A 26126-nucleotide genomic window follows, 5' to 3' on the forward strand; every position below is an offset into this window, starting at 1 on the left:
TCCCCTTCCTTCCTTCCATATAACGTGTTAGAGGTCATGGTGGAAAATACTGAGTCTGTTTTGTGCTTCAGATATGGAGGTATTTCCAATGAATACTGTTGACAAACTAGCATACTAATAAAATATTTTTTTAGGCATTTGATTTTCTTGAATGCCAAAGTGGGGAGTTCAGGTTACTCTCTACACATACTGCTCAACAATTTATATTCATACCTTCTGGACACCTGGATTTAATTTGGTTACTGTGTAATGTCAAGGGAATGTCTGAGTCTGTTTTTACCTGTAGATTTGTACATGCATACAATAAACTTTTGGTTTTAAGTAATTTTCTCTTTGCTTATAGGAAGCGACACAGGAACGAAAGCAGTCCAAGCCCACGTCCTTCCCCAAAGCGGCGTAGAGATCACTCCCCTGAGAGCGATAACAGTGGTGATGAGAAGAGTACGAATCTATAGATCTGATCAATAACTTTTTAATATTTGTTGTATAATTGAAAGCTTTTAGCGGCATATTAAAGACATGCATTTTAAGCTTGGAACATTATGCAGGCTATTTGTGCAATAATCTGCAGCTATGATCTATGAAGAGTTAATTTTTTAGTTGTGTCTTCAGTCTTGTTATAAATAATATGGATCATTTTTAATGTTATGAAGGGGAGAGATGAATTATAGAGGTGTGTAATGTAGCAATCCTAAAGGCACAGTAGACAAACCTGGCACTCGCTGGTTTTTACTCCAGTTACTAAATTACTGTTTACAGATTTTATAGACAAAATTTTTTTGTTTAAAGCAGTATTTGTTCTTCATCAGCAGCCCCCTGTAGCTACTCAGTCTAGATTAAGTGCCCAAGGGAGCTGGGCTTACTTTAATTGCTAGTGATAGTTTTTCACTTATTTTCTTGAATGGCTTACCTTCTTTTAATTCTAGAATTCTTTCTCTACAGGTAAAGTGCACTGTCGGGGATGACAGAGCATACTCCTTCCCGGGCAGCTGTGATTCAGTGATGACAGGCGGCTTAGTGAAGCCGCTGTCACGCTAAGGGGATTCCCGATATACCAGCACTGACACGGAAGGCAGGCGGTGTTTATCAGTCGCCTATTTTCTTTCTGCCTGTCATCTGCCTGGTTCCTGGGAACCAGAAAGGACAAGGTTTCTACTCCAACCCTTTTCTGCTCCCCAAGCCAGATGGCTCGTTCAGTCCCATCCTAAATTTAAAAATGTTAAACCTATACCTGCGGGTAGACAGGTTTCGCATTGAATCCCTCAGATCGGTAATCCATAGATTGGATGCAGACAATTTTCTGGCGTCGGTAGATATCACAGACTCCTTTGTTCACGTACCCATTTGGGAGGAACATCAGGTTCTTCTCAGATTTACGGTGGGATTGGCTCACTACAAATTCCGGGCATTACCCTTCAGCATTTCCACAGTGCCAAAGGAGTTTGAGGGATGAAAATAATACCCTATCTAGACTACCTTCTTATCAATGGCCGCATCAGCTAATCTTTTACAACCACATCGGGCACTTGCAGTCAAGATCCTGGAGCACCACGACTGGCTAATAAACCTGAACAAATCCCAGTTGAGCCCCCGGCAGCGGATGGCCTTCCTCGGCTCACCATGGATACCAAAGTATTCCTCCCGTCGGACAAGACCCGATCATTGCAGGAACAACATCGTGGGTTCTGGCCTTCCACAGACCATCCATCCACCTATGCATGCGGTTTCTAGGGAAAATGGTGTCGACCTTCGAGGCAATACCTTAGTCAATTTCATTTGCGCTGCTTTAAGTGAGTCCTCTTAAAAAAAAAAAAAAAGTGGTCAGGATCCCATCTGCATTTGGAACACCAACTGATTCAGTTTTTACCCGAAGCGAAGGTGTCCCTTAAGTGGTGGATGGTCCAGGACCACCTGGTGGTAGGCAGGTCCTTTGCTCCGTGGTCCTGGATCATAGTGACCACAAACGTCAACCTGCAGGGGTGGGGGGCTGCGGCCCTGTTTGAACCATTACAATTTGCTGAATTGCGGTTCTTTACCTGGAAGGTAGGGTTCCTGCTGGTGATTGCATCGGCCTGCAGTTTGTCGGAGGATGTCCCAGATTCGCCGCACGGATTCTTTTTGTTTGATTCCCATAAATGAGGATGGTCCGATTCAAAGCGGTTCATTGCCAGATGGATTACTTCAACCATTAAGCAGGCTTATGTCAGTGCTAACCGACCTGTGTCCGTTTGAATTGTTGTCTATTCCACCCGCTCGGTGTGGCCTCGTGGATTGTACGAAATGGGGCTTCAGTGGACCAGTTTTTCAGAGCAGCCACCTGGTTCTTAGTCCATACTTTCACCAAACTATATCAATTCAATGTCTGTGTCCACGGACGCCAGTTTTGGCTGTAGTGCTCTATGTCCTGGGCTATCGGAGCGGTCCCTACTTTAGGGGGGCTGCTTTAGAATGTCCCCATGGTAGCAGTGTCCTCGATCCAATGAAAGAAAAGAGGATTTTTTTTATACTTTCAATAAATCAGTTTCTCTGATTCCATTTGGGGAACAATGCGTTCCCTCCCTTCTGCTGTGTGGTCTCTGGTTGTTTGACTACTTTTCCTTGGGGCTTTATAATTAAATTGAGGAGCTACAGAGGGTTGCAGAGTGTAGAGGTCTGTCAGCATGATCCATTTAACAAGTTAACTAGTTAAGTGCCATATCCACTCTCACCTCATACAGCCCATGGTAGCAGTGTCCCCCAGATAGAATTATTGGAAGTATAAAAATCCACTTTTTTTTTTATTCTCCCCCTTCCCCTCCTTTTTTTTTTTTTTTTCTGATTCCTTCATCCTATCTGGAGGACAGTGCTACCTTGGGGTATTGAAGGTTTATGCTGGGCAGACACTTAGTTGGAATCTGTTCAAAGATCTGTTTCCCCCCAACCCCTTCCAACGGACAATTCATTTTTAAAACAAATGCGTTTGGAGTAAGGCAGTGGATCCCAAACTTTTTCAGTTCGAGGCACCCTTACCAAGTAGTTTCCCGCTTTGCTTACTACCGGCCCTGGCCACGCCACCCCTGTGAGATCACCAAGACGCACAGTTTGGAAACCACTGGAGTAGGGTGTTTTTTTGGCTTTGCCTTCTTATGTGCTGGCAGTGCTGTAATGCACTGCTGAAGATAGGAGCATGGTGACAGGTACTGAATGTGGTGCCTCAACTGCTGCACCTCTCACTCCTTGTGGGATGGCTCCCGGAGGGAAAGCCTGGTAATTTCAGAATAGTGTCTCTACACCAGCGATCAACTTTCAGCTGCATCACTGAATGAGTTGTGTGCTGACTATGGTCCTCCACAAGTCTCCCGACAGATGGGACCAAGAGATTGGATTTAAGGGAGTACATGCAGCCCCTACTTTCCTCAAGAATGGTTTTTACCACTCAAAAAAATTAGAGGGTTTAGGTTTTTGCTAAAACCTATTTCTTGTGGAAAAGCTGACCATGACCTTTTCAACCCATCTTGAACCTAAAGTCTCAACACGTCTTCGCTGGACAGGTGCAAGATGGAGTCTTTAATATCCGTCATCTATGGTATGAAGTTAATAGAGTAATTTAATTTAGAGAAAATTTTGCTCAACTTTTTTCTTTATTTTGTTTTTTACTAAATTACTCTCAATTAGCTTCATTGCAGCACTGTTTCTTTCTTCCTTTTGGTTTTAATTTGTCAGTGGGGTTTATCAATTCCCTATCTATTTTCAGCTGTGATTTATTCTTGTTTGAGAGTGAGCTCAGCGCAGGATTCTGTGTTTGTGCAATCTGTGGCATGGAGCAAGACAAGTTTTTAGCCTCTATGTATATAAAAGATGCATCCCTTGTATGTTCTGATCTGGCAAGGTCATTGGAGCCTCCTCGGGTGTACAGTTCCATATCTCCATTTTCAGTTCAGAGCACTGCCCTTTGGTCTGAAAACAGCAGCAAGGGCGTTTACAAAAATTATGGCAGTGATGGGCACCTTCTTAAGATCAAATAGGGTAACTGTGATTGCCTAAGTGAACAACATCTTCATTAAACCATAGGCTTCATCACTGCTTCTGACACTTGATCCGCTCCCATCTCAACTTTAGAGGCAGGAATGGAAAGGTCACTGACAGCATAGCATTATTTGCGGACGACATGTTGATCTTCTTGGAGGACCCTGAGGGGTCCTTGACTCACCTTCTTGAGATGGTCGAGGGCTTCTAGAGATACTCAGACATCAAAATTAACTGGAACAAATCAGTGGTTTTTCCACTGGGTTGGCAGACTTCGCACGGGGCTCTAACCTGTCAGTCACTGATGTGGACTAAAAAGTTCAGGTATTTGTTTTACGGATCATGCGTCTGACTATGTGGAACTTAATATTGACCCAATAACTGGTGACTATTTGAAATATAAGTGCCACACATGGCAGAAGCTCTCTTTTACGGTCACTGGTAGGATTAACCTCATAAAAATGGTCCTGCAGCCTAAGCACCCATTTCCCCATCAGCATTCTCCTGTGTATTTGCCATTGCAGGTGTTCCGAAATATCAATAAATATTTAATCTCCCTGCTCTGGGTTGGCGCAAGTGTTAGAGTTCATTTTAATACTTTGTGTTGGACTAAACAAACAGGAGGGTTAGCTCTGCCTAATCTTAGAATCTACTACCCTGCCTCCCAGCTTATGCATTTCGTCCTTTGCCAGAGTGCTGCTCAGGACACCACTCTCGGGCACTTTTTGGGAGTGTAAATGGACCCTTCTTTTGGTTCATTACAGGTTTTGCTGGCCAGGCACAGACCCAGTGGGGTGGCTCCTATAATATGCCAGACTTCCATGATCTGGTCAGACACATGGCCTCTTGGGGGGGAGAAGGAAAGGACCCGGATACCCCCTTCTGGTTTAATCCTGGTTTCAAGGAGAACATGGAGTTGGAGGGCTCGGTGTTGTGGAGACGGATGGGAATGTGTACAATTGGTCAGATATATATAGACATATGCGGTCCTCTGAACAAATAAGATCCATGTTCTTGATACCTAACTCTCAATTCTTCAGATACCTCTAGGTATGAAATGCCCTGAATGCTCAATTTCCCAGTGGCTTGCCTCAGATTTTAGACCCTCCGTTTTAAAATCTGTGGGCTCCTCCAAGACAATATCGGTGTTATATGCCCTGTTGCTCCCTTAGGTGTCTCAGGTAGGCCTTGATCTACTTAGAACCACCTGGGAAAACTGACTTGGGGGTTTTCTCTGAATCGTGGAGTCTGGTGGTGGGTGGTACAAGGGATGCCACTTTGTGCGTGCGGTATCAGCAGATACACTACTGTATAGTGCATAGAGTATATTTAAGTCCAGTTAGACTGCACAAGATGGGACGACGCACTGCTGAGGAGTACCCCAAGTGTGCTATTATTGCAGGAACTTTTTGGCACCTACTGTGGGCCTGCCCATTCAATCCTTTTGGGGCAAGGTATGTGGTCACATCTCCTCCACATTGCCTGTCACTCCTGCTCTGTGCCCCAAGGTTTGTCTATTCGGCACTACACTAGAAGAGAGCATTTATAAGCCGCTCTTTATATATGTATTTACTCTGGCCTCTCTGGCTAAGGTTTTTCTTGCTAGGGAATGGATGGGCACCTGAAGCACCCATTGTTCTCCACAGGACATTTCTAGTTAATGAAGTATGGAAACATGAAAGGTTTATGTACGAACATAGAAAAGCATTGGTTTAAGTCACAATTTATTATTCACTCATCAAGACGACGTGTTTGGGATGGGGAATCATTAGGGAGGTAATTAGCTTTCAGTCCTGCGCAGCTCGTAAGGGAGAGATATGGTGAATTGACTACGCAGATATTTGTGTATACATATACCATGTCAGTAATAAGCTAAATAAATAAGAGGATGCTTTTGAATGTGATATTGGTTGAAACTTTGCATATGGGTATCCAAAGTATATGGCCTAAACTGTTGACACTAATGCTGATACAAGCGACAAGAATAGATAGGTGGTTTAGCTAGATAGTTAGAGGAGATTTTATAGAGAATTAATAAAAATAATAATAAAAAAAAAAAATACAATTTAACAAAATTATCTGTTTAGTAGGCGCACACACCAAACCTATCAGGCTTAAATTGACCATTCTGCTAAAATATATAAATGATATAAGACCTATTTACCATGGTGCAAAGAGCAAAATTGATGTAGCTTATAGGAAAAAAGAATCCTATATTGGCATTTAGCATTTTAGTGCAAACACACATGAAAGCTAATATCGGGTTGCTTTGAGTTACATCTCATGTATGTACAGTTTTATTGTAATGCATTGCATGTTGTAACTAGATGTATGTGCTATGTTTATAGATGAGAAACACAGGCTTCTAAGTCAGGTTGTCAGACCCCAAGATTCTCGTTCTCTCAGTCCTACACATGTAACAGAAGAAAGGCAGAGTCGTTGGAAGGAGGAGGAACGAAAGCCTGATAGGAAAGATGGATCAAGGCGTTATGAGGAGCCAGAGCCTAAGGAGCGAGTGTCTACTACAGAAAAACAGAGAGAACACTTAATAGATGCTGAAAGTTCAAAGACAAAAGACATTGATAGCACAATGCAACATAAACCAGAGGAAAGGGAGATTACTGACAAATTGCATGAAGACAAAACCAAGAAGAAAATGCTAAAGAAGACTGGAAAGAAAAAGAAAGAAGAAGAAACTGTAGTTGAGAAAAGTGCTACAGAGTCTCCGCAAGAAGAAGTTAAAATCGTTTCACCCAAGAAGGTCCAAAAAAAGAAAACTTTAGAGAAAAAACGAAAAAAGGGGGATTCTGATATTTCTGACGAAGAAGTCGTGCAACATAGTAAGAAAAAGAAAGGCCCTAGAACACCTCCTGCAATAGTTGCTCCAGTTGCAGCCACAGCAGTTATCAAGGAAGAAATTCCAGAGGTGTTGCCAGAAAAGGTGGTAGTTGAAACAATCCAAGAAAAAGAAACCACATTCAGTGACTGGTCAGATGAAGATGTCCCTGAAAGAGGAGAATCTTTAATTCCAGACAGATCCACAGAAGATACCATTAAAAAGCCCACCAAGATTAAAACTGAGAAAGAAGATCCACGGCCTTTGACAGTGGATGAGCCACCTGCTCGCAAGGTCGCTGAACAGAAACGCAGCAGCAGTATATCCAGCAACCAGAGTCGTACATCAGGCCGCCTGCGTTCACCATCACTAGATTCTATTCACCGCAGTGGAGAAGACCAGACTGCAAGGAAAAGACTACTGCACGGCAGCTCCAGAGAGAGAGAGAGAAATAAAAGCATTGAGCCCCCTGCAGAACGAAAATCCAGAATCGATCAACTGAAAAGAGGAGAACCCAGTCGCAGCACTTCATCAGGTAATGTATAACTTTGCCTTTTAATTGAAAGCTATTTTATTTGACTCATCAGTTGAAACTGAAGAAGTCATTAGTAAATCACCTCTATTATGGCTATAGTCATTAATCTTCTATAAAGTCTAATTACTCACTATTTTTTATTTTGTTTTATTATCAAGTTTTGTTTTATTTCAATTTGGCAACGATCATATTTCATTCTGATGCGAAAATTAGTTTCACAACAAAATGTAATTATTTGCGTTTGTGTAAAATTTCAATTAATCATTATTTTAAGCAATATAAGCAGCATAACACTATATTCTCAGAAAAATCTATTGATCTATTTTTGTGCCTGTAGAGGTCTGTATGGGCCATATACGTATGATAACATTTTGCATGTCTTCTCACTCATTTTTGTAAAGCTCTAATTTGTGCATTCCACATACAGGACATGCAGTCGGGGTGCAGCCACACATCTCAGCACGGCTTACAGGTGTGTAGTTCCCCACTAGGGCTACTAGGGAAGAGCGCTCCACTTGCATTGTGCAGGAAGGCTAGATACTAGCAATAATCTGAAGATAATACTACCCCTTGTATTTTGTCTAGATATTTTTGTCTGAAAGAGAGACATAAAGTACTCTAAGTAAATGCAGGAACACTATAAATACTTGAAGTGCCTTAAAAATGAATGATTAAAGTAGCTGTCTCATCTGTATGTCTTTTAATGCATATATAGTGTCACCTGTTTTGTTTCTGTAAGTCATGTTTGTCTTGATGCTTAAAGTTTGAAGGTTTCACTGATTATTTAATACTGTTCTAGGCACCCTTAGGCAGTATCATGCAAGCAATTTAAATGCATCTTGTTGTATTTGTTTTACCTTTGGCACACAAATGTTTCATATACCCTAAAATCTCTTGTTCTGATCCTCTAGTAACTTCTCTATCAATGATTTGCATTGCAATGAGCTCTGCATTTAGTGTTTTATTAGAACAAAGACATCTCTATATTCACCCAATATATACAGTAAAAACTTTACTAGAGATAGGGAAGGCTTGTATGGGTATCAATCTCCTGTAGGAAACTAATTTCAGACAAGATGGCACAGTAGATGAAAATATTTGCTTTTAGGAAAGGCTTGCTTGTTCTTTGGGAACTTCATTTAAGCATGTAGAAATTTAATAAACACACTTCTCTCTAAGTCCAAGGTTTTGTGTACAAAATCACTAGTGGTTTTTATTTTTAATTTTGTTCAACATGTTTGAAGTGTGTAGAAGCCCTTGCATACATTTATTGCTTTGATCATCAAGAAAGCAGGTGGTATTTGCATTTGTACCAGTGCAATCATTGCGCTTCCTGGGACTTTAAGTGAAATGTTATAGCAGCTCGGCATACATGACGACAAGCTGTGCTACCACCTTATGAAGACAAAAGGCGCAGGCTGATGGCCTTCATACTGGGTCTGGAACTCTGGTCTTCACTTTTTTGGAATTTAAAGTTTGTAGTATGTTCATTATTATACACAAATGTCACTTATGAATACATGGTACTTGCTATCTCAAAGCACAGTGTATTAATAATTACCTACACTTGTTTTAAAGGGTATGTGCACCTTTTAATACAGATTTTAACTACTCTCAAGTTTCAGTTTGACTGGGGTCCTACTCCACAAAGAGCTCTGATTTTCTTTTCTTTCTTTCTTTCCAGCAGTGACTCCCACTCTCTGCCCAAGCTGACTTAACAGTCTTGTGCCTAGAGTTGTGCATAGGTTCTACTTACTACATTGGTCTTATTCTCTGGTATTACATTAACTTTTTAATTTGACATGCATCTTCAGTTTATGATTATTTACACTTTAACAGATAACCCTTGAAAATGTAATACTATATAATCTTTGACTGCTGTACCTCATAGTAAAGTAGCTGCAGAATTAGAGCTGTAAATATATAATTAATTGATCTCTGTTAATAGATTGTATAGACTCCAGGAGTCACAGTTCCAGAAGAAGTTCACCAGAGTCAGATCGTCAAGTACATTCCAGATCTGGGTCGTTTGACAGCCGAGAGAGAGCACCTGAAAGAGAGCGATATGAACATGAGAGGGATCGTGACAAGGAAAGGGAGCGTGACAGGAGAGATGTAAGACAGCGGGATTGGGACAGAGAAGCTGATAAAGACTGGCCAAGAAATAGAGAGCGAGACCGAATCCGAGACCGGGAGAGAGACCGGGAAAGGGACAGGAGAAGAGACTTTGAAAGAGAGAGAGAAAAATTGATCCCTGACAATATAGAAAAAGAGAGATTCAGACTTCTTGATGTCCCATCATCAATAGTAGAGCAAAAACGTAGTGACCCAAAGGAGAGAGAGAGTGATAAAGGTTATGATACAAACAGTCGAAACACCTCTACTTTGGAGAGAATAGAAAGAGACACAGAAAATCTTCAAGATCTGATCACTACTTGGAAAGCAGAAAAGACTGAGAGTTTTGATGGTAAGTTTACTTTTAAGTGACTAATCAAAGATTTATATTTAATAGGTATTTTGTTTTGTATACTTGGTTTTGGAAACCTGTGCATGTCTCTGTAGGAGCTGGCTTTGTATCATGTGGTCTATTCCTATTACCTGGTGTCCCAGACTGTACACAGGTACTTGCAGCTCTTTGCTGAGCAGTAACGCACTCCTGTTCATATCACTCTGATTGTGGGTACATAGCTTGCTAAACATAACTATAGTTTCTGTTTCCTACCATCGGGGGACACTGCGAGACATATTTTGAATTGTATATGAAACCAAAGAGAAAACGTCCAGATATCCTTGGCTACACCTGTGCTGTCGTGCACATGTGCCAAATGCTATTCTTTTTTTATCTTTTGAACAGCTTTCCTACTATACACTATGTCTGAAAAGGGCACTTCCGCGGGTAAGAGACCCGCTGGTATTTCTGCATTGTATACGTACCGCATAGATAATATATAGATTTATCTCAAAGTAGGAAACCAGCTACTACGTCCGTATATGTATGTGTGTATATGTGTGTGTGTGTGTGTGTGTGTGTGTATGTATATATGTATGTGTGTGTATATATATATATATATATATATATATATATATATATATATATATATATAATCTTTCCTAGCATTGTGTTATGTCTAAGAAGGGCACCTCCAGAGGTAAGATGCCTGTTAGTTCATCTTTGCTGCATTATATATGTACCAAGATTACAGCCAGATTTATTCTGTGACACTTTTCCTTGCCTTAGGTTTTATACGGGCCCGCTAGTACGTCTGAGCCGAACTCACTAAGGTGATGTTAGGATCTAAAAAGATATGTGAATTCCCCTTTTTCTCACGCTTCTACACACATCCAGCCCACGCAGATCAAATCTGTCGCAGGCACATCTTCCCAGATAGAGCAGCTATGTCTCTGTCCTGGTCTGAGACCACCCAGACGAACACACATTTTATTACCATCTCACAGGGATAAGCATAATTTTGGTTTTCAGAGTTGTCCACAGTCAGGATCAGGATATCGTCCATTCCTCGGCAGAGGATGGCTAGTTGCATCTCGATTTTCTGACAAAAACATTGTTTACTCTGAAAGTTCCACGTCCCTCTCAGGATGGTTAGTCTCAGCTTAAGCATCAAACACACTCTAACCTTTGCGAAGCTTGAGTCTGGGGCCCTGGGCAGGGTGTCTGACCTTTGGCATTAAGCCAAATAAACTACTATTACACTGACAAGATTCTCATCTTCTTTTCCTCTTCGGGCAGACAAGAGTTAGATGGGAAGGTACCCCTGGGATTGACAACCCTGTGACTCGTCTATTCATTTATTTTGGTATTCCTACGTAGGGCAGGCACCCGTGGAAGGTGTCCTCTGACAGAAAGTATAATCTGGCCTCCACTCAGCCTAAGTGTCAGCTGGCAGTGTGTTTACACCCAACAGGGTCTTAGCTGGGTTTTCAAAAAAAGGTCCATTCAGGTTACCCAGAGGTATTCTGGAGGACGTTCCAATAATGGAGCTTCTCAAATTTTGCAGAATTCCAGTGTAGTCGGCAGGGGCCACGGAACGTAAGAGTACATTTCTTCCTGTCAGCTCCACTAGGCCACGTCTAGAGCAATCTTAAACCCTTCCTCCCCCTTTCTTCCAGGGGCGAGGCACCCCATTGCGTACTCACTTCTTGGCTCCCATTGGAGCATATAGTACCTACACTGGTGCTGTTAAGTGAGGAACCTATATACCTGGTGGTATTCCCGAGGGTTGGGGCATTTTATTCCTACCTCTTCCTGGCCCACAGACAGATCCTTTCGTTCCATTTAAGCTGGCAGTCCCTCAACAGGCAGGCCTGCATTCTCTTGCTTCGAATGTAGTCACTACGCACAGTCATTGCAGGTAGTGAACAGAGGGAGCTCCTGCCCTCAATAGGCGTCATGGAGGTCTTCTTACATGTACCAGTCGGGAAGGGGCCACTGGTGTCTTTTTCCCTTTGGCGGTACAGAAATCTCCGTTCCGGCTCTGGGTCCTGCCTTTTCATTCTGCACATTGCTCCTCGTGGGGTTCTGGGGTTATGCCGGTCTGGCAGGGCTATGGCAAGTCACGATAGTATCCTGTCTGGACGACCACTTTCCAAGGGCTCCGCCAGCTCTCTCTCACAGATAGATCTCCATCCGGTTCCTGAAAGCACACCTCTGAATGCAGAAACTTCATAGGTTCCCACTCAATCTGCCATAGCAGATACGTTTAGGACCTCAGCTTCTATACTGGGTCCCACAGGGTCTTGCTACCAGACCAAAGGGCCATCCCATGTCAGCGCAGGAAAAGGATGCGTTTGGCACGTAGAGAAGTTTTCCCTTCTCAGTTGTATGAGGCTTCTGCAATACAGGGTACCAATGTTCGGGGTAGATTTGTTCTCATGCTCTACTCTCGACATCTCAAGCAATTTTCTCCTGTTAGGAGCTGGTTCCCAGGTTATTGGACTCACAGATCATCACTCTGTCCAAACTCCCACATGTCTATCTCTCCCACAGTGGTTAGCCAAACAGTCAGGAGTGAGGTCTGTTGTTCACCAGGTCCTGGACCCCGGTCCTGACGGGCACTAGTCTGTTATATGGAGGTGGATTAATAGGATCCTTATGGTTCCAGGGTCTTTTTGGGTCCTCCCAAGAAGACTGTTCTTTTAATCCAGTGCTCAGGGATGTGGTGTCACGCCCAGCAGGTCCTGATCAGAAATACTCTAGACAATCAGTCAGATGATGCAACGGCTGTTGCATTTCTGTAGTATCATGGGGGAACACGCGGCCTGAGAGCAGTGTAAGAGTCGACCATGTAATGGCCTGAGCAGTGTGTCGTTCTCATACCTTTGTCCATTTTTCCGGCATTAATAAGTGTGAGGCAGAGAGTCTCGGCAGGCAATATACCATGGGGAATTGTCTCTCCACGGACACGTCCTTTGCCCTGGTGTCTTGGGGGCACTTCGGACTTTGTCCCCTGGACGGCCATAGTTATTTCTCAGGTCACCCTTTACTACTTGTAATCTAGAGACCCTTAAGTGTAATTCTCTGATGCCAGGATGTTCCCTGTAGTGTCGGTCTGGTGTTCCTGTCGCTTCCATATCCCAGGTTCTCACGCGTGCTAAGGAGTTTCTTAGGGAGTGCGGCTTCCAGCTCCTGGGGCCCTTCATTTACCTTGCAGGGTTTGGTTCTCAGATATTGGCGACTGGTGGCGGCACCTCCCTTCCGCCTACCTCTGTAGCCAAATCTAAACGGTCGTGGGGTTTTTTCTGCCACTCTTTATATAGTCTAGCTTGGCGCAGGGGCGTTGGAAAACCCTACCCTTGGGCCAGAGCATTCTTCGCATGGAGCTGCTTGGTACCTTGAATAGAGCCTGCAAGGCATTTTCATCATCTGTTCTCCTGGGTCTGGAAAGAGTACAGCGTTTGGTGTGAATCCTACAGTTTTCACACGTCCCAGTGCTGGCCCTCTAGTCCCTTTCTTTCGCAAGCACGCTCTAATAGGGGACTCTGCCTAGGTTCTCGCATGGTGCATCTCCCGGTGTTGTACATCAATTTCAGCACCGGTTTACAGGACCACGGTATCTTCAGTCCTTTCTTCAAGGGGTCTCCTCCGGTTCATCCCCCCTTTGGATTGTGAGGTGAAGCCGTAAAATCTAGTTCGGGTGATCAGAGAGCTTGATTTGGTCACTTTTCACTTGCTGACTCTGGGAAAATGTTTTCCCGGGTTAGGGGTGTTCCCTTACATAACACCCCTGTTCGCAGGGGTTTGGTGGCGATAGCGGGGATGGCACTCCCACATTTTACTTTTCCAGTAGGATAGAGAGGGGCATTGCTTCGGCCACTATTGACTCCGTGGATAGTATCTGCATTTCACTTGACTCAGGAGCTTGTGGTCAAGCATTCATTTATTTTTCCTTCTTAACGTGTGACTCACTACTTCGACTGGATGCGGTTCGTGCTCTTCAGTGCCAGATTGAGCGCAGCGTCTCTATCCCTGTAACTTATGTCCTCTTCGTCCTTTCGGACACTCAAGAGCAGGACTGGTCAGTTTCCAGACAGTCACATGCCCGCTACATCCCTTCCTCCATTCTGTGGTATGAATGCGCCCCTTTTCCTGTTCTGGTGACTTTAGAGCTCACTCTCCAGGTCGGTTGGCGCTTCGGTAAAGCAGTTGTGCAGGATGGCAACACTTACGTCTTCTGCAGAGTTTCTTGGTTGCATGACTTTGCATCCGCTGATGGGAGTTTTAGTCGCAGGATGTTGCACGCAGCCATTCCAGAGCAATCCATCCGTTAGAGGCAGCTTTGGTATGCCCCCAATGGTAGGAAAGAGAAAAGAAGATTTTTTACTTCCCGTCTTAGTCCATTGGGGGACATTGCGCACCCTCCCTTGCTCTGAAAGTGGTGCTGTTTTTGGTGCTATTTTCAGTATTGCTTCTCCTTTTTTCCTGGCTTGGTTATACAAAACTGAGGTCTGAGCTGGAGACAAGGGGCATAGTAGGGGAGGAGTGTGAGAAACAAACAAGTTAAGTGCCTAAACTCCTAGTGCCACCTACTATACCTAATGTCTCACAGTGTCTCCCAATGGAGTAAGAGAAATTGATTTTACGGTGAGTAAAAATCTTTTTCCTTTAATGTATTCAACTACATTGATAACATATTATCCCCTTTATAGTTTGTCATTTTCAGTGTTGCCTTTCTGATACCCTGCCTTTACATTGTTGCTGGATCTTTTATTATGTATTATTATTATTTTTGAAAACTGGTGCTGGCAGTCATAATCTCCCTGGCTCCCCTGGAATGCATCCTCCTATGTCCTAGTTTGTGTGTTATACACATATGGGCAAGCAGTCAAGCCCCTCATGTAGTGGGCAAAGTAATATCCAGCCACAATCTTTACATGCTGGCCTGCCTTTTAACTATTGTGGTATCTGCTTTGTTCAGGATAAGCAGGACACATGCCCTGTCGCTAAATGCTTATTATTGTTTTGAAATTGATAGATCGTTGGGGAAACGGGGACATACCAGGTAGAGAAAAATAAATGCAGACATGAGGACCAGGGCTTGGATGAGCCCTGCTCATGGAAGCCTAAAATCTAATTGGAAATCTGCATAGCTAAGTGTAGCCCAGAGTGGAGACTGGGACCATTGTTGAGGTTGTATAGATGGGGGAGTATTGCAGTGTTTAATAAAAAAAAAAAGTGGGTTTTAAGAAAGCGTTTAGAGATTTGAAGGCTGGGTTAGTATTTTTTAAAATGAGGCTTGAGGTGTATGAATGGATGGTGGTGTTCAGGGCCTTGTAGGGTTGTCATTTGAATTCTATTCTGGAGGATATGGGGAGCCAGTGTAGGGATCTGCAGAGTAGAGCGGTGAAAAGGGAAGATCAGTCTTGATGCAGCATTTAAGACTGATCAAAGTTGGGATAAATGGGTAAGGGTAATGCTAGATAGGAAGGTACAGCGGTTGAAGCAGTAGATGAGAGAATGGGTAATGGTATTAGTTGCATCTTAGGTAAAAGGGTGTATTCTAGTCATAATTTGAAAGTGAAGATGACAGAACTGGGAGAGAGATTGGATATGAGGAATAGAGAAGAGTAAATTGATACCAAAGCATCATGGTGACTGGTTGAAGGGAAGATGAGTTCTGTTTTGGAAATGTGGATCTTAAGGTAGCTTGGGACATTCATGTGGCGATGGCAGAAAGACAGTTGGTCACAAAAAATAATAGAGGAGGGGAGAGGTCAGGGGAGGTGAAGTAGATTTGGGTGGTAGTGAAAAGGTGGTACTGGAGGCAGACTGAGCGAATTGGTTAACCAAAAGAACATGTACAGTGAGATAAGGGCAGGGCTGAGAACAGAGCCATGTGGTATCCCAACATATCTAGCTATCTGTTAACTGGGGCTTTGTGTACTTAACCTACAGTAATATTTTTACTTTGTGACATTCACACACACAAGAGCAGGGTGTCTGTTCAGAAGTCCTTGTAGTTAGCTTCTTCTACCAGTTCTAATGTTAAAACTTTGCACCTCCAGTATGAGAGTAATGTATATTATGTTACATAGCTGTGAGTGATGAGTTCTTCATTCCTGCCAATGTTTAACTCCAATTATAAATTAATGGTTTTACAGAATCGCTCCTCATACAGATTGCCCATCATCTTTTTTGCTTATAAAACTCCAGGAGTGGTGACTTTTATATATTGTTTAGTCCAGCAATGTAAAAGAAACTTTTTTGATAATTTTGTATTTGTTGCTTTAAAAATCGTGATGTGTACTGCATATTCTTTTAGTAGTCATGAGGTTAAAACTATTTTCATTCTCTGTTTTTGTGCATCATGTTGTGCATATTCATTTATTTTCCTAATTGTAGCCTTCATGGTATTGGAACATGTGGAATATAGGTACTGGAAAACCTGTGCTTGTAGTCATTACCTCTGTGGCCACTATTTGTATGCATCTACAGGTGCAGAAGAGGAGCTTTCCAAACTTGAAGATGTTCAATCTGGGGACTCTGTGGCTGGAGAAGAGTATGAGCCAATCAGTGATGATGAACTTGATGAGATTCTAGCTGATTCTGCTGAAAAGAAGGAAGACCAGCAGTTTGATGAAAAGATTTCAGGTAAATGTAACTTAAACAGGTCACTATTACAGACTTCAATTTAATCACAGATTAAAATTGCCTGTACTACAAATTTCTCTTTTGATGGAAGTCATATGCTTGGTGTTGGACTTGAGAACTGAAACCATAAGCATTCTGAGAGTGATTAGCCAAACTATAAATATAAACAAACAAGAAAGATAGTAACATTTTCAGCAAGGGTAATTCTACTATATGTAGCACAAAAGCATTATGGCTATCTTTAAAATGGATGAATAGTCAAAACATTAGATATAATGTGTGCCTAACTTTCAAAGCAGTTTTAGTTAAGATTAAAAATATAGGTTGCTTTACCAGCTCTGAAAGTTAACTGGACAGCAGACAATGCAATAGCAGTTGAGCTGCTTTACTACCTAGTGGTTGCGTTAATTAGCAATTTATTTCATTTTTGCCTAGTATCACCTCCTTATCTGTGTTTAATCTAGCTGAAATAGTTATAAATGAAATTAGTTTTAGAATTTGTCCTATTTTTTGTAGCAGTCCAAACGTATGAAAATCTATATCTAATTCAGAATTGGATGTCCGTCCCTTGGAGTAGCGTATTTCTGTGGGTTTTCACACTACATATGCTCAGAAAAAGAACATACGCAAACTGCAGCTGTTCAGACCTGCAACCTTTTACTGCTTGCGCCTGAAGAGGGGGTGACAGAGGAGGGAAGGAGTGTTCGAGCAATTGCGTTTGGATTGAGACTGGGACATAGTGGCAGTTGCATCTGAAAAAGGGGCTTTATTTTATACACCCAAATTAGCGAACTGTTGCTTGTTAGAGGTTTGCAAATGATTCGTAAACGATTTAGATTTTAGTAGATGCTCAGTCATTGATATAAATTTGTTTGTCGGGAAGTTGTCCTGCTGTATTGGCTAGTTGATTCAAGTTTAATTGATGCTTCAAAGCAACTAAGTTTGTAACATCTAAAATAAAAGGTTGTTGTACTTGTTCGCAAGTTATATGCAAATGTCTAAGGAGTGTCTGTTGTCAAGCGGATGCATCTTCTACTCATGAATAGCTGGGCGCATCTTCATCTCTGAATGAGGCATGCATACACATTCACTTACACGCAACTTTTCCAAATGCAAGTTACACTTACACCTGTGTTTCGCTTACCTAAGCAGTGTATAGGTTCACACTGAAAGAAGGTAAAAAAAAGAAATACAATTTTGTCTTGTGACATTCAAAGAGCCCAATATACCATAAAAGCCAATGCATTCTATATTATTACTATACAATATAATTACATTAGTTTTCATTTTAGTTATGAAATTGAACTTTGAACATGTGTTTTCACAGATCCTCTGGATGTAATTGATGTGGATTGGTCTAGTTTGATGCCTAAGCAGATGAAGGAACCACGGGAATCTGGTGCTGCTCTTTTAAAATTCACACCTGCTGCTGTGTTACTGCGTGTTGGGATTTCAAAACGTTTAGCAGGACCCGACTTGTTCCGCAAAGTTAAAGACACTTGCCAACAAGCTATTGAAAAGCCTAGTGGTATGTAATTTTAGTGGTACTAGCCCTCCACATGAAAATGCATGTTCCTGTTCCTCATTATAATACCACCATGCTGCCTTCCAGGTTTACCAACAAGTCTCATATGATTATCATTTATTGACTTGCACATGCTCTGATGCAAACTTTGCGGAATGCATTGCTTTATTTTTGACAACAGTCCAGAATCTTTTTATAAGCTCTGTGTACAGACACTAGAGAAGAAATACATGACTTGCCTAGAAGGAAGCCATACTGCCTTGAAAGATGTTGGATTTTATTGGTTGTCTGCTCTATTTAAAGGTGACGGTGCACACAGAAGTCACCTGTACTGCCCGTTTCCCTGATGATTCATGATTGTACAAAGTGTACCGGGTGTGTGTGTATCTTTCTCACATGCAGTTAGAAAGACATTAATGTTCTTTTTTCATTTATTTTCCAGTAGAATTATTGATGTACTTACTCCTAATTGCTTGTAAAACCTAATACTCATACTAAAAACAAGTTAACCTTATTATCAGTGTTTCAGAGAGTCAACAGAGAGTCTACTGTTTTATCTGTAGCTACTTTTTCTTTCCTTGTGTAGTTGTATATGGAAAATTAATTCCATGAAATAAATCTTTAGAAATCTGTGACTTCAAATACAATGTCTGCCAAATGATTGTATGATTGAGTGCTGAGCAACTAGTTTACTGAACCATAGATATATGCTATAGTCCTATATTTTTCAATTATATACAATAGATCTTGTCAACAAAGAAAGAAACCGTTGTTAGCCAATTGCCTATTTTGGTCTTAAACTCACCTAGTCGTACATGTGTTCCTTTAGAAGCTGAAAACTTGTTTGAACATGATCTTGGAGCATTGAATATGGCTGCACTATTAAGAAAGCAAGAGCGAGCCGGCTTACTGAGCAACTTAGGACCATGTTGTAAAGCTCTGTGTTCTAGAAGAGACTTGGCAATACGTAAGCAACTTGTACAAAATGAAAAGGTAAGTAAATTGAAAATCTTTACTCATTTAACAACCAAAAATTAAAATCTATGCTGTAAGCATTGCTTCCATTTAGGTTGCAAAGAAAAAAGAAGAAAGGGCTGCACTACGCAAGGACTCCCCTCACATATTTCTTATAGCAATTCATTGCGATCTCCTATTTTAAGAGGGGGTTCTCTTCCAATTTGATAGGAACATATCTACTAATAGTAAATATTATCCTAGAGATTGTTGTAATCCATTTTATTACAACACTTGTCTTCAATATTTTTTTGTTTTGTTACATGACTCATACAGCACAAGTAAGAATGAAAATGTGGCCATGTAAAAGTAACATCTCGTGTTTATGGGCATGACTTATTATTGTATCTTCCTGTTCCAGGGAACTGTGAAACAAACTTACTCGAATCCTCCGTTGGTTGACAGCGAACTTCTGAGGTTAAGCTTGCGTCTTTTCAAAAGAAAAACATCAGGAGTGAGTCAGGAAAAGGCTGATTGCAAACTTTCTGCACCAAACAAGCAGCCTGAACTCTGTGCTTCTTAAATTTACAAACGACTGATTTATTTATAATAAAACTATGAAACTGTGCCACCATTCTGTTTTTTTTAAATTTCTTTATCTGTTTCATGTCTTTCTTGTAAAGTAAAGATATAATGTTTTATAATGTTTCTCTTCTTTTGTTTCAGAGAGTGTAAATGATTTTAGTTGTGAATGTTTCTTTAACTTGGTATGTGCATGTATTTGTTGTCTGTCACCATACTGTAATGTGTACCTGCCTTGGGTACACTCTTAGTACATTGCTTGATATCATAGTCAGTGTGCAATATAAAGCACATACTATTTTCTCACAAAGTGTACAAATTGCCTGGTTTGGCCATCTTTTCAGTTTTGAAGTGATAGGTATGTATTAAATATTTATCAAGGTGCTGCAGCCTTTTAGATGACCTTGCCTGTGCATATCTTATTGCAGCACAGATCACATACACTTGTCAATCTGTATTGGCCCCACATCATGGCCATCACCGAAAGCTAATTTCCATTGTGCCTTAAGAAATGTGACGGGGAGAAAGTGTCAATGTTTTGATGCTGAACTTCTCTAGTATAGTATGCCAGATATAGGCATGGGGAATGACAATTACCTTGGTCTGATGTCTGTGTGAAAGTAGCCTTAAAGGGGTTGTCACTTTTTGACAATGCCCTTTTTAATCGATCCTGGATACCACATATAAAACCTCCACCTCTTAGTGCTGGGAGCTGGCCATATGATTTAGGTAACAGGAGGCCTCTGGTCTTACTCCACAGAAAACTCTCCACTAGAACAATGTTCCATGGAACAGTATTGAAAATTTTGCTACAATTTTAATGATCACACATGTGCCCCCAATATTACAATGGTGCCTTTTACACGTTCTAGTCTTTTTCCTTTACAAACTGAAAAGCCAAAGACCGTCAGTCTGTATCTAGTGTATGATGTCACCACAGCACAGAGTAAAGAGAGAAGTTGAATACTTCTGTTAAGTTTGGAAACATGCTTACATTTTTGCAAAAATACCCAAAAGATGATTCATGGTATAGTATTATCTAATTCCATTTTGTATCTCGGATTCACCTTGTAGTCTCCAGCATATTGATGGTTTTAAAATCTAAAAACAATTTGTAAATGTGACTAGATGGGCTTACTTTGCCACCCAGTCTGTTGGGAGGGGGTAAAGAAATTTTCTTACACGGTTTATCTGGGTTTCGTTCTCACAGTTAGTAACCAACTGAAGCTGACCACTTTCGACTGGTGTGACCTTGCCCCCAGGCACATGTTGACTGCAAAGGCCAACTGCACAATAGTTGTGAAAGAATCTCGCTGCCATCACTAGGCTACTTCACAGCACCTAGAACAGCTTACTTCTGGGTAGCTGGTATGGCTGCTGCAGTGCTTCTTTGCTGTTGGTTAGTACCACCTGACTGCTTACTACCGATCAGGACTGCTGGGTAGCGGCAGAGCATTGACACAGAGGCACTGTGTTCAACACAGTGCAGCCGGGGAATGGATTTGAGTGTATGCTCTTATCTGTTGGTCACAGGATACAGCAAGCAATAAGCATGAGGCCGAATCTTCAAGCTGTGATGTTTGTTTGCTCAAGGTGTCCTTATAAGGACCATTACACAGTAGTTAGAGGTAATAGTGATCATTCAGAAGTATAGATGGTATAGTTGAAATACAAAATACAGCTCTTATATATAGTTTCTGACACATGTTGTCAGGGGGTAACCCAGCCCCCTGATCCTAGCTGGCACTACACAGTCTGAGATATTACATCCTGATCTAAACACTGAATGTAATATATTCTCTAAACTTGGTTTTGAAGCAGTTTAGACCTAACAACATTTACATCAATTTGTGATTTCATAAATGACTTGATGTTCCATTATTCAAGTAGTTTCCCTATCTTTTTAACAGGACAGGATACACAGGTTAGAAAGTTAACAACCCCCTCCAGGTATTCAGGCTCAAGAGATGTGTTGGTAACTCTCAGATAAAAAGGCTTAATTAGCAATGGGATTTCAGACAATTGCAGAAACAAATTTCCTCCCAAAATCTCATAATTAAATGCATTTATATTCCCAGCGTTGGGACTTTTACATGCTGCATGACCATTACTAACTGATGCCGCGACGCCCATACATTAAACCAGGGTTTCGAAAACCCAGTCCTCAGGGTTCCCCAACAGTGCAGGTTTTCCGGATCACATGTGACATAATTAGGACCACCTGTGGATCTGTTACAATGTGTCAGTCAGTAATGAATACACCTGTGATCCAGCAAGGAGATATGGAAAACCTGCACTGTTGGGGAGCCCTGAGGACTGGGTTTGGGAAACCCTGCATTAAACAGATACATTTAAATTCATAAACATCCCCATTAATACATTTTTACATCCCCTAGCACTGGGTATTAACCCTCCTGGCGCTGGAGTACATTCCCTGATGGACCTGCCCACAGTAAATATAATTGAAAGCCAAATTAATTTACTGCAGATTTGTTTCAATTTTAATTAAAATGTAGCTATCATGTAATCTCCATTACTAAAGTTACTTCCATGGTTACCCATAAAATCTTGCTGTAGATATGGTTTGGTGCACATGTCTGTTTTGACTCTCCGTGTCTTGCTTCCGATTGTCACACTGAAAGTGGAGAGAGGGTGATCATTATCTCTGGGTTCTCATTTGGTACTCAACTTCCTTTGTTTGACTTTGTAACTCTTGGTCGCTTCTAAGGGCAGCAGGCATTCCTAACAAAAGCATTTGTGTCTTTTGGAGTTTCACACAAAAGACTTATTTTTACTAGTTTCTTACTCTAGCGCTGGCTTGGCTGTTATCTCAAGTTATTAAGTATCTCACATACCAAAATATGGAATAAAAGCAAATGAATAGATCTAGCATGGAGCAACAGTCATATTACTGTCCTGCTGTATTCATATTCTGTTTAGATACAGATTTGTTTAAATCTAGAACTCCCCCAAAAGAAACACACACATTAAAATCCAAGTTTGCTGGTTGAAACCAAATCTAGTCTGGTGTTGAGTGGTAAGTGTGGACTCTTTTTAGAGTCTATCTTTCCTATACATGTCATGCATAGCAGTTATCTGCTCAGACTCCCAGCTGACTGCTATATGCAGCACTGTACATAAGACTTTGGGTATTTTAAATTTTTCCCTGTTCCCTTGAAAAATATAAATGTGATACAATCAGAAAAACAGAGTTTATTCCTGCATCTGAACAAGCCTCCATGATGTACTTAACATGGAAATAAAGATCATACCTATGCAGTAAAATGTTCTCATAAAGGTATCAACATTGTTCTCGTCTGCTTTATGTATAGTATGTTTTAACTTGAATCACTAAAAAGCTGATTATCACTACTGATATCTTGCAGTAATATATAAAGCTGCTCTACAGCAGTTTGATAGCTCAATACTGTCTCTGGTTATTTTTGTAAAATGTGGGAAGAGTGTAACGCATGAAAAAGTCAGGAAATTATACATTTTAAAGCCTTTTTAGAAAAAAGAAATTCTAAAATCGGGCTGTTGGGGTTCTTTCTAAAATGAAAATTTGAGACCTACATCCTTGTCCACCCTGCGGAAGTTGCTGAGGAGTATGTATGAAAGTGGAATAAATAAAATGTAACTTTTAAAATAATATTTCTCTTTCCTGCCATTGGAGGACACTGATACATTGGGGTATAGTAGTGGATGTAGGTGTCTAGGCACTTAACTTCTTTGATCTCCTCCCCTACTATGCCCCTCCTCTCCTGTGGATACCTCAGGTTTTCTTTTATAAGTGCCTACCTAGGAGATAGGACACGTTGCTATAGGCTCCTACCTTTACTTAGTTTAGGTATTGCATTTTATTTTATTTTTTCCTTTAGGTGCTTCGCGGAGATCGAGCCCAAGACCCAGAGGGGTGAACAGCCTGTCGACTTCCTTCACTCTGGGTCCCTGCAAAAGGTAAGAAGCAGCACAAGCTCACTGACCTTGCACCTCTTGCCGACAGCCATCCCCTAGAGATGAGTCCTTTAGTCATAAGCTGGATCATTTGCCATTAGGGCTTAAGGTGGTCCTCATAGGGTTTTTCATTCATAATTTCCTCGGGCCCATTACTATTAGTCACGCGGGGGAGCTGCAGGCATGCCACTACCCCTGCCGATGGACATGCTGGCAAGCCTCCATCTAGACTACGAGCATCGGGGGTTTTGTGTTTATTGCCATTTTGGGGGTGGATCTGGAGGAGACACTTCCCTTCACCCCCTTCCTGCATCCTGGGATAGAATTGGCCATATTGGGACTCAGAGATTGTTGGCTGCTCCTCTCCTCTCATCTGCTGGTATCGTTCCTCTGTATATTATTGCACTCTATTGAGTAACATTGTATGTGCCAGGTGTAATGTTAAATTAACCATTGGACAGCCTAACCGGGACGTCCACTGCATGGCTTGCGAGGCCGAGACCCAGGAACGTTGTGCCCCAGCACAAAGGACAGCAGTTGTGGAAGAACTGATCTGGGCCAGATCCCTAACCACAGTGATGGAGAGACTCACCAGTGTGGTGATGAGGTCCACAGATGTACGTGACGTTCCTGTTTCAAACACACCCTCCCTACCCTTAGTTGACGCAGCCCACAAATGATGATGGTAACCGATTCTTGGCTTAGGCCAAATAAGCAGTATGTGAGGCCGGGCAGATTTAAATAACTTTTACCCTCTTCTGGCAGAAGATTCAGTTAAATAGGAGGCCTCACCCAGGCCTCTTTGAGGGCAATTTAGATATGTCACAGCTGTGGCATATCTAAATCGCCAAGGGGAATCTCGCAGTGCAGGGGCCCAGGCATAGAAAATTGGGAAGCCGACTTCCTCAGCTGGCAAAAGGCTCACCTGGGCGAGTGGTCTCTGCAGGGAGGTCTTTGCTCTCCTAGTGGAACGCTGGGGCATGCCGGAGATCAACCGCATGGCTTCCAGACTGAGTCATCATGTTCCCCTGTACTGCCAAAAAAAGCCCGAGACCCTCAGGCACACTTCACGGATGCAATGTCAGCTCCATGGCATTTCCAACTAGTACCTATTTCCCCAATACCTATGCTCTCGCAGGTACTAAAAAAGTTAAAAAGAGCGGGTTCCCGCAATCCTAGTAGCCCCTCATTGGCCGCGCAGGGCATGGTTCTCAGACATCCTGAGACTAACAACGGATCCTCCGTTCCCCCTGTCATTGCGACCAGATCTTCTCGTGCAGGGCCCTCTTCTCTGCCATGATTTAGATCGACTAGCTTTAGCGGCGTGGCTATTGAGACCTTAGTCTTCAAAGCCAAGGGTTTTTCCCAACAGGTTATTGCCACCCTAATCAAGGCCAGGAAACCGTCCTCCTCAGCCATATATCACAGAGTCTGGAAGACTTACATTCTTTGGTGTGAGGCACAAGGCTCCCACACATCCAGGTTCAGCCTACCTAGACTATCCAAGCCATCCTGCAGGAAAGCCAGCAAAGTGCTCTGGCTGGGGTCCCTTAAGGTTCAGGTTTTGGCGTGCTCAATCTATTTCCAGCGGAAATTGGCGGCTCTCAGTGAGGTTAAGACCTTGTAGGGAGTCCTCCATGTTCAGCCCCCCTTTCTTTACCCGGTGGAGCCCTGGGACCTCAACCTGGTGCTCAGTCCGCTTACCCATCTGCCAATTGAACCTCTAGAGGTGGCAGAGCTGCGCCACCTCACCTGGCATACCGTATTTCACCTGGCTATCTCGTCGGCTTGGAGAGTGTCAGAATTAGCTGCGTTCTGCTGCAATTCCCCGTTCCTTGTTTTTCATGAGGATAGAGCGGTGCTTCGCACCAAACCTTCCTTTGTTCCCAAGGTCGTGTCCAGGTTCCACCTCAATCAAGAGATTGTGGTACCTGTGTTCAGGCCTCTGCCTCCTCCTGCATCAACCTCGTCCCATTCCGTTGATGACGACTTGCGTTTGCTAGATGTGGTCCGGGCCCTCCAGATTTATGTTGACCACACGGCCACGGTTCGTAAAACCAACGACCTCTTTATCCTGTACGATGTCCAAAAGCACGGTTGGCTGGCGCCCAAAAAGTCTATCGCCCACTGGATCACCTCCACCGTCAGTATAACAAGTCCGAGCATCTCTGCCTGTATCGGTTTCGCTAAAGGCTCACTCTACTAGAGCCGTTGGCGATTCGTGGGCAGTGCGCCATGGTGCTTCGGTAGAGCGGCCACATTGTCATCTGTCCATACGTTTTCTAAATTTTTATAGATTGCAGGGCTTCGCATCCTCAAATGCAAGCTTTGGGCGCAAAGTATTGCGCGCAGCCATTCAAGAGCATTCCACCCCCTTAGAGGCAGCTTTGGTATGTCCCCAATGTATCGCAGTGTCCCCCAATGCTAAGAAAGAGAAAAGATTTTTACTCACCGTAAAATTAATTTCTCTTACTCCATTGGGGGGACACTGTGCACCCTCCCTTCCTTTGTAAATAGTTCTGCTGTGTGAATTGTATACTTATATTTCTTGTTCTTTAGGGTGCCCATATCTCATACGCTTGGTTAGTCAAAACTGAGGTATTCACAGGAGAGGAAGGGCATAGTAGGG

The 26126-nt window shown here is 42.3% G+C and overlaps 1 protein-coding gene across 5 annotated transcripts in view; it reads left to right on the top strand.

Moving 5' to 3' along the window:
- ZC3H13 (zinc finger CCCH-type containing 13) overlaps positions 1–19665 on the top strand; it is a 77105-nt gene extending 57440 nt beyond the window's left edge. For 4 of the 5 annotated variants that reach the window (XM_075199724.1, XM_075199728.1, XM_075199726.1 and 1 more), the window contains 8 exons: positions 344–441; positions 6354–7376; positions 7804–7848; positions 9325–9843; positions 16327–16482; positions 17810–18010; positions 18837–19000; positions 19383–19665. In XM_075199724.1, coding sequence (XP_075055825.1) covers positions 344–441; positions 6354–7376; positions 7804–7848; positions 9325–9843; positions 16327–16482; positions 17810–18010; positions 18837–19000; positions 19383–19544 — 2368 coding nt within the window. In that variant the 3' untranslated portion in view covers positions 19545–19665. The remainder of the gene's footprint in view (positions 1–343; positions 442–6353; positions 7377–7803; positions 7849–9324; positions 9844–16326; positions 16483–17809; positions 18011–18836; positions 19001–19382) is intronic. The other variant, XM_075199725.1, reaches the window with a different exon arrangement.
- The last annotated feature ends 6461 nt before the right edge of the window (positions 19666–26126 follow it).

Source organism: Mixophyes fleayi, chromosome 2 (assembly GCF_038048845.1).
Source record: "Mixophyes fleayi isolate aMixFle1 chromosome 2, aMixFle1.hap1, whole genome shotgun sequence".
Taxonomy (NCBI): Eukaryota; Metazoa; Chordata; class Amphibia; order Anura; family Limnodynastidae; genus Mixophyes; species Mixophyes fleayi.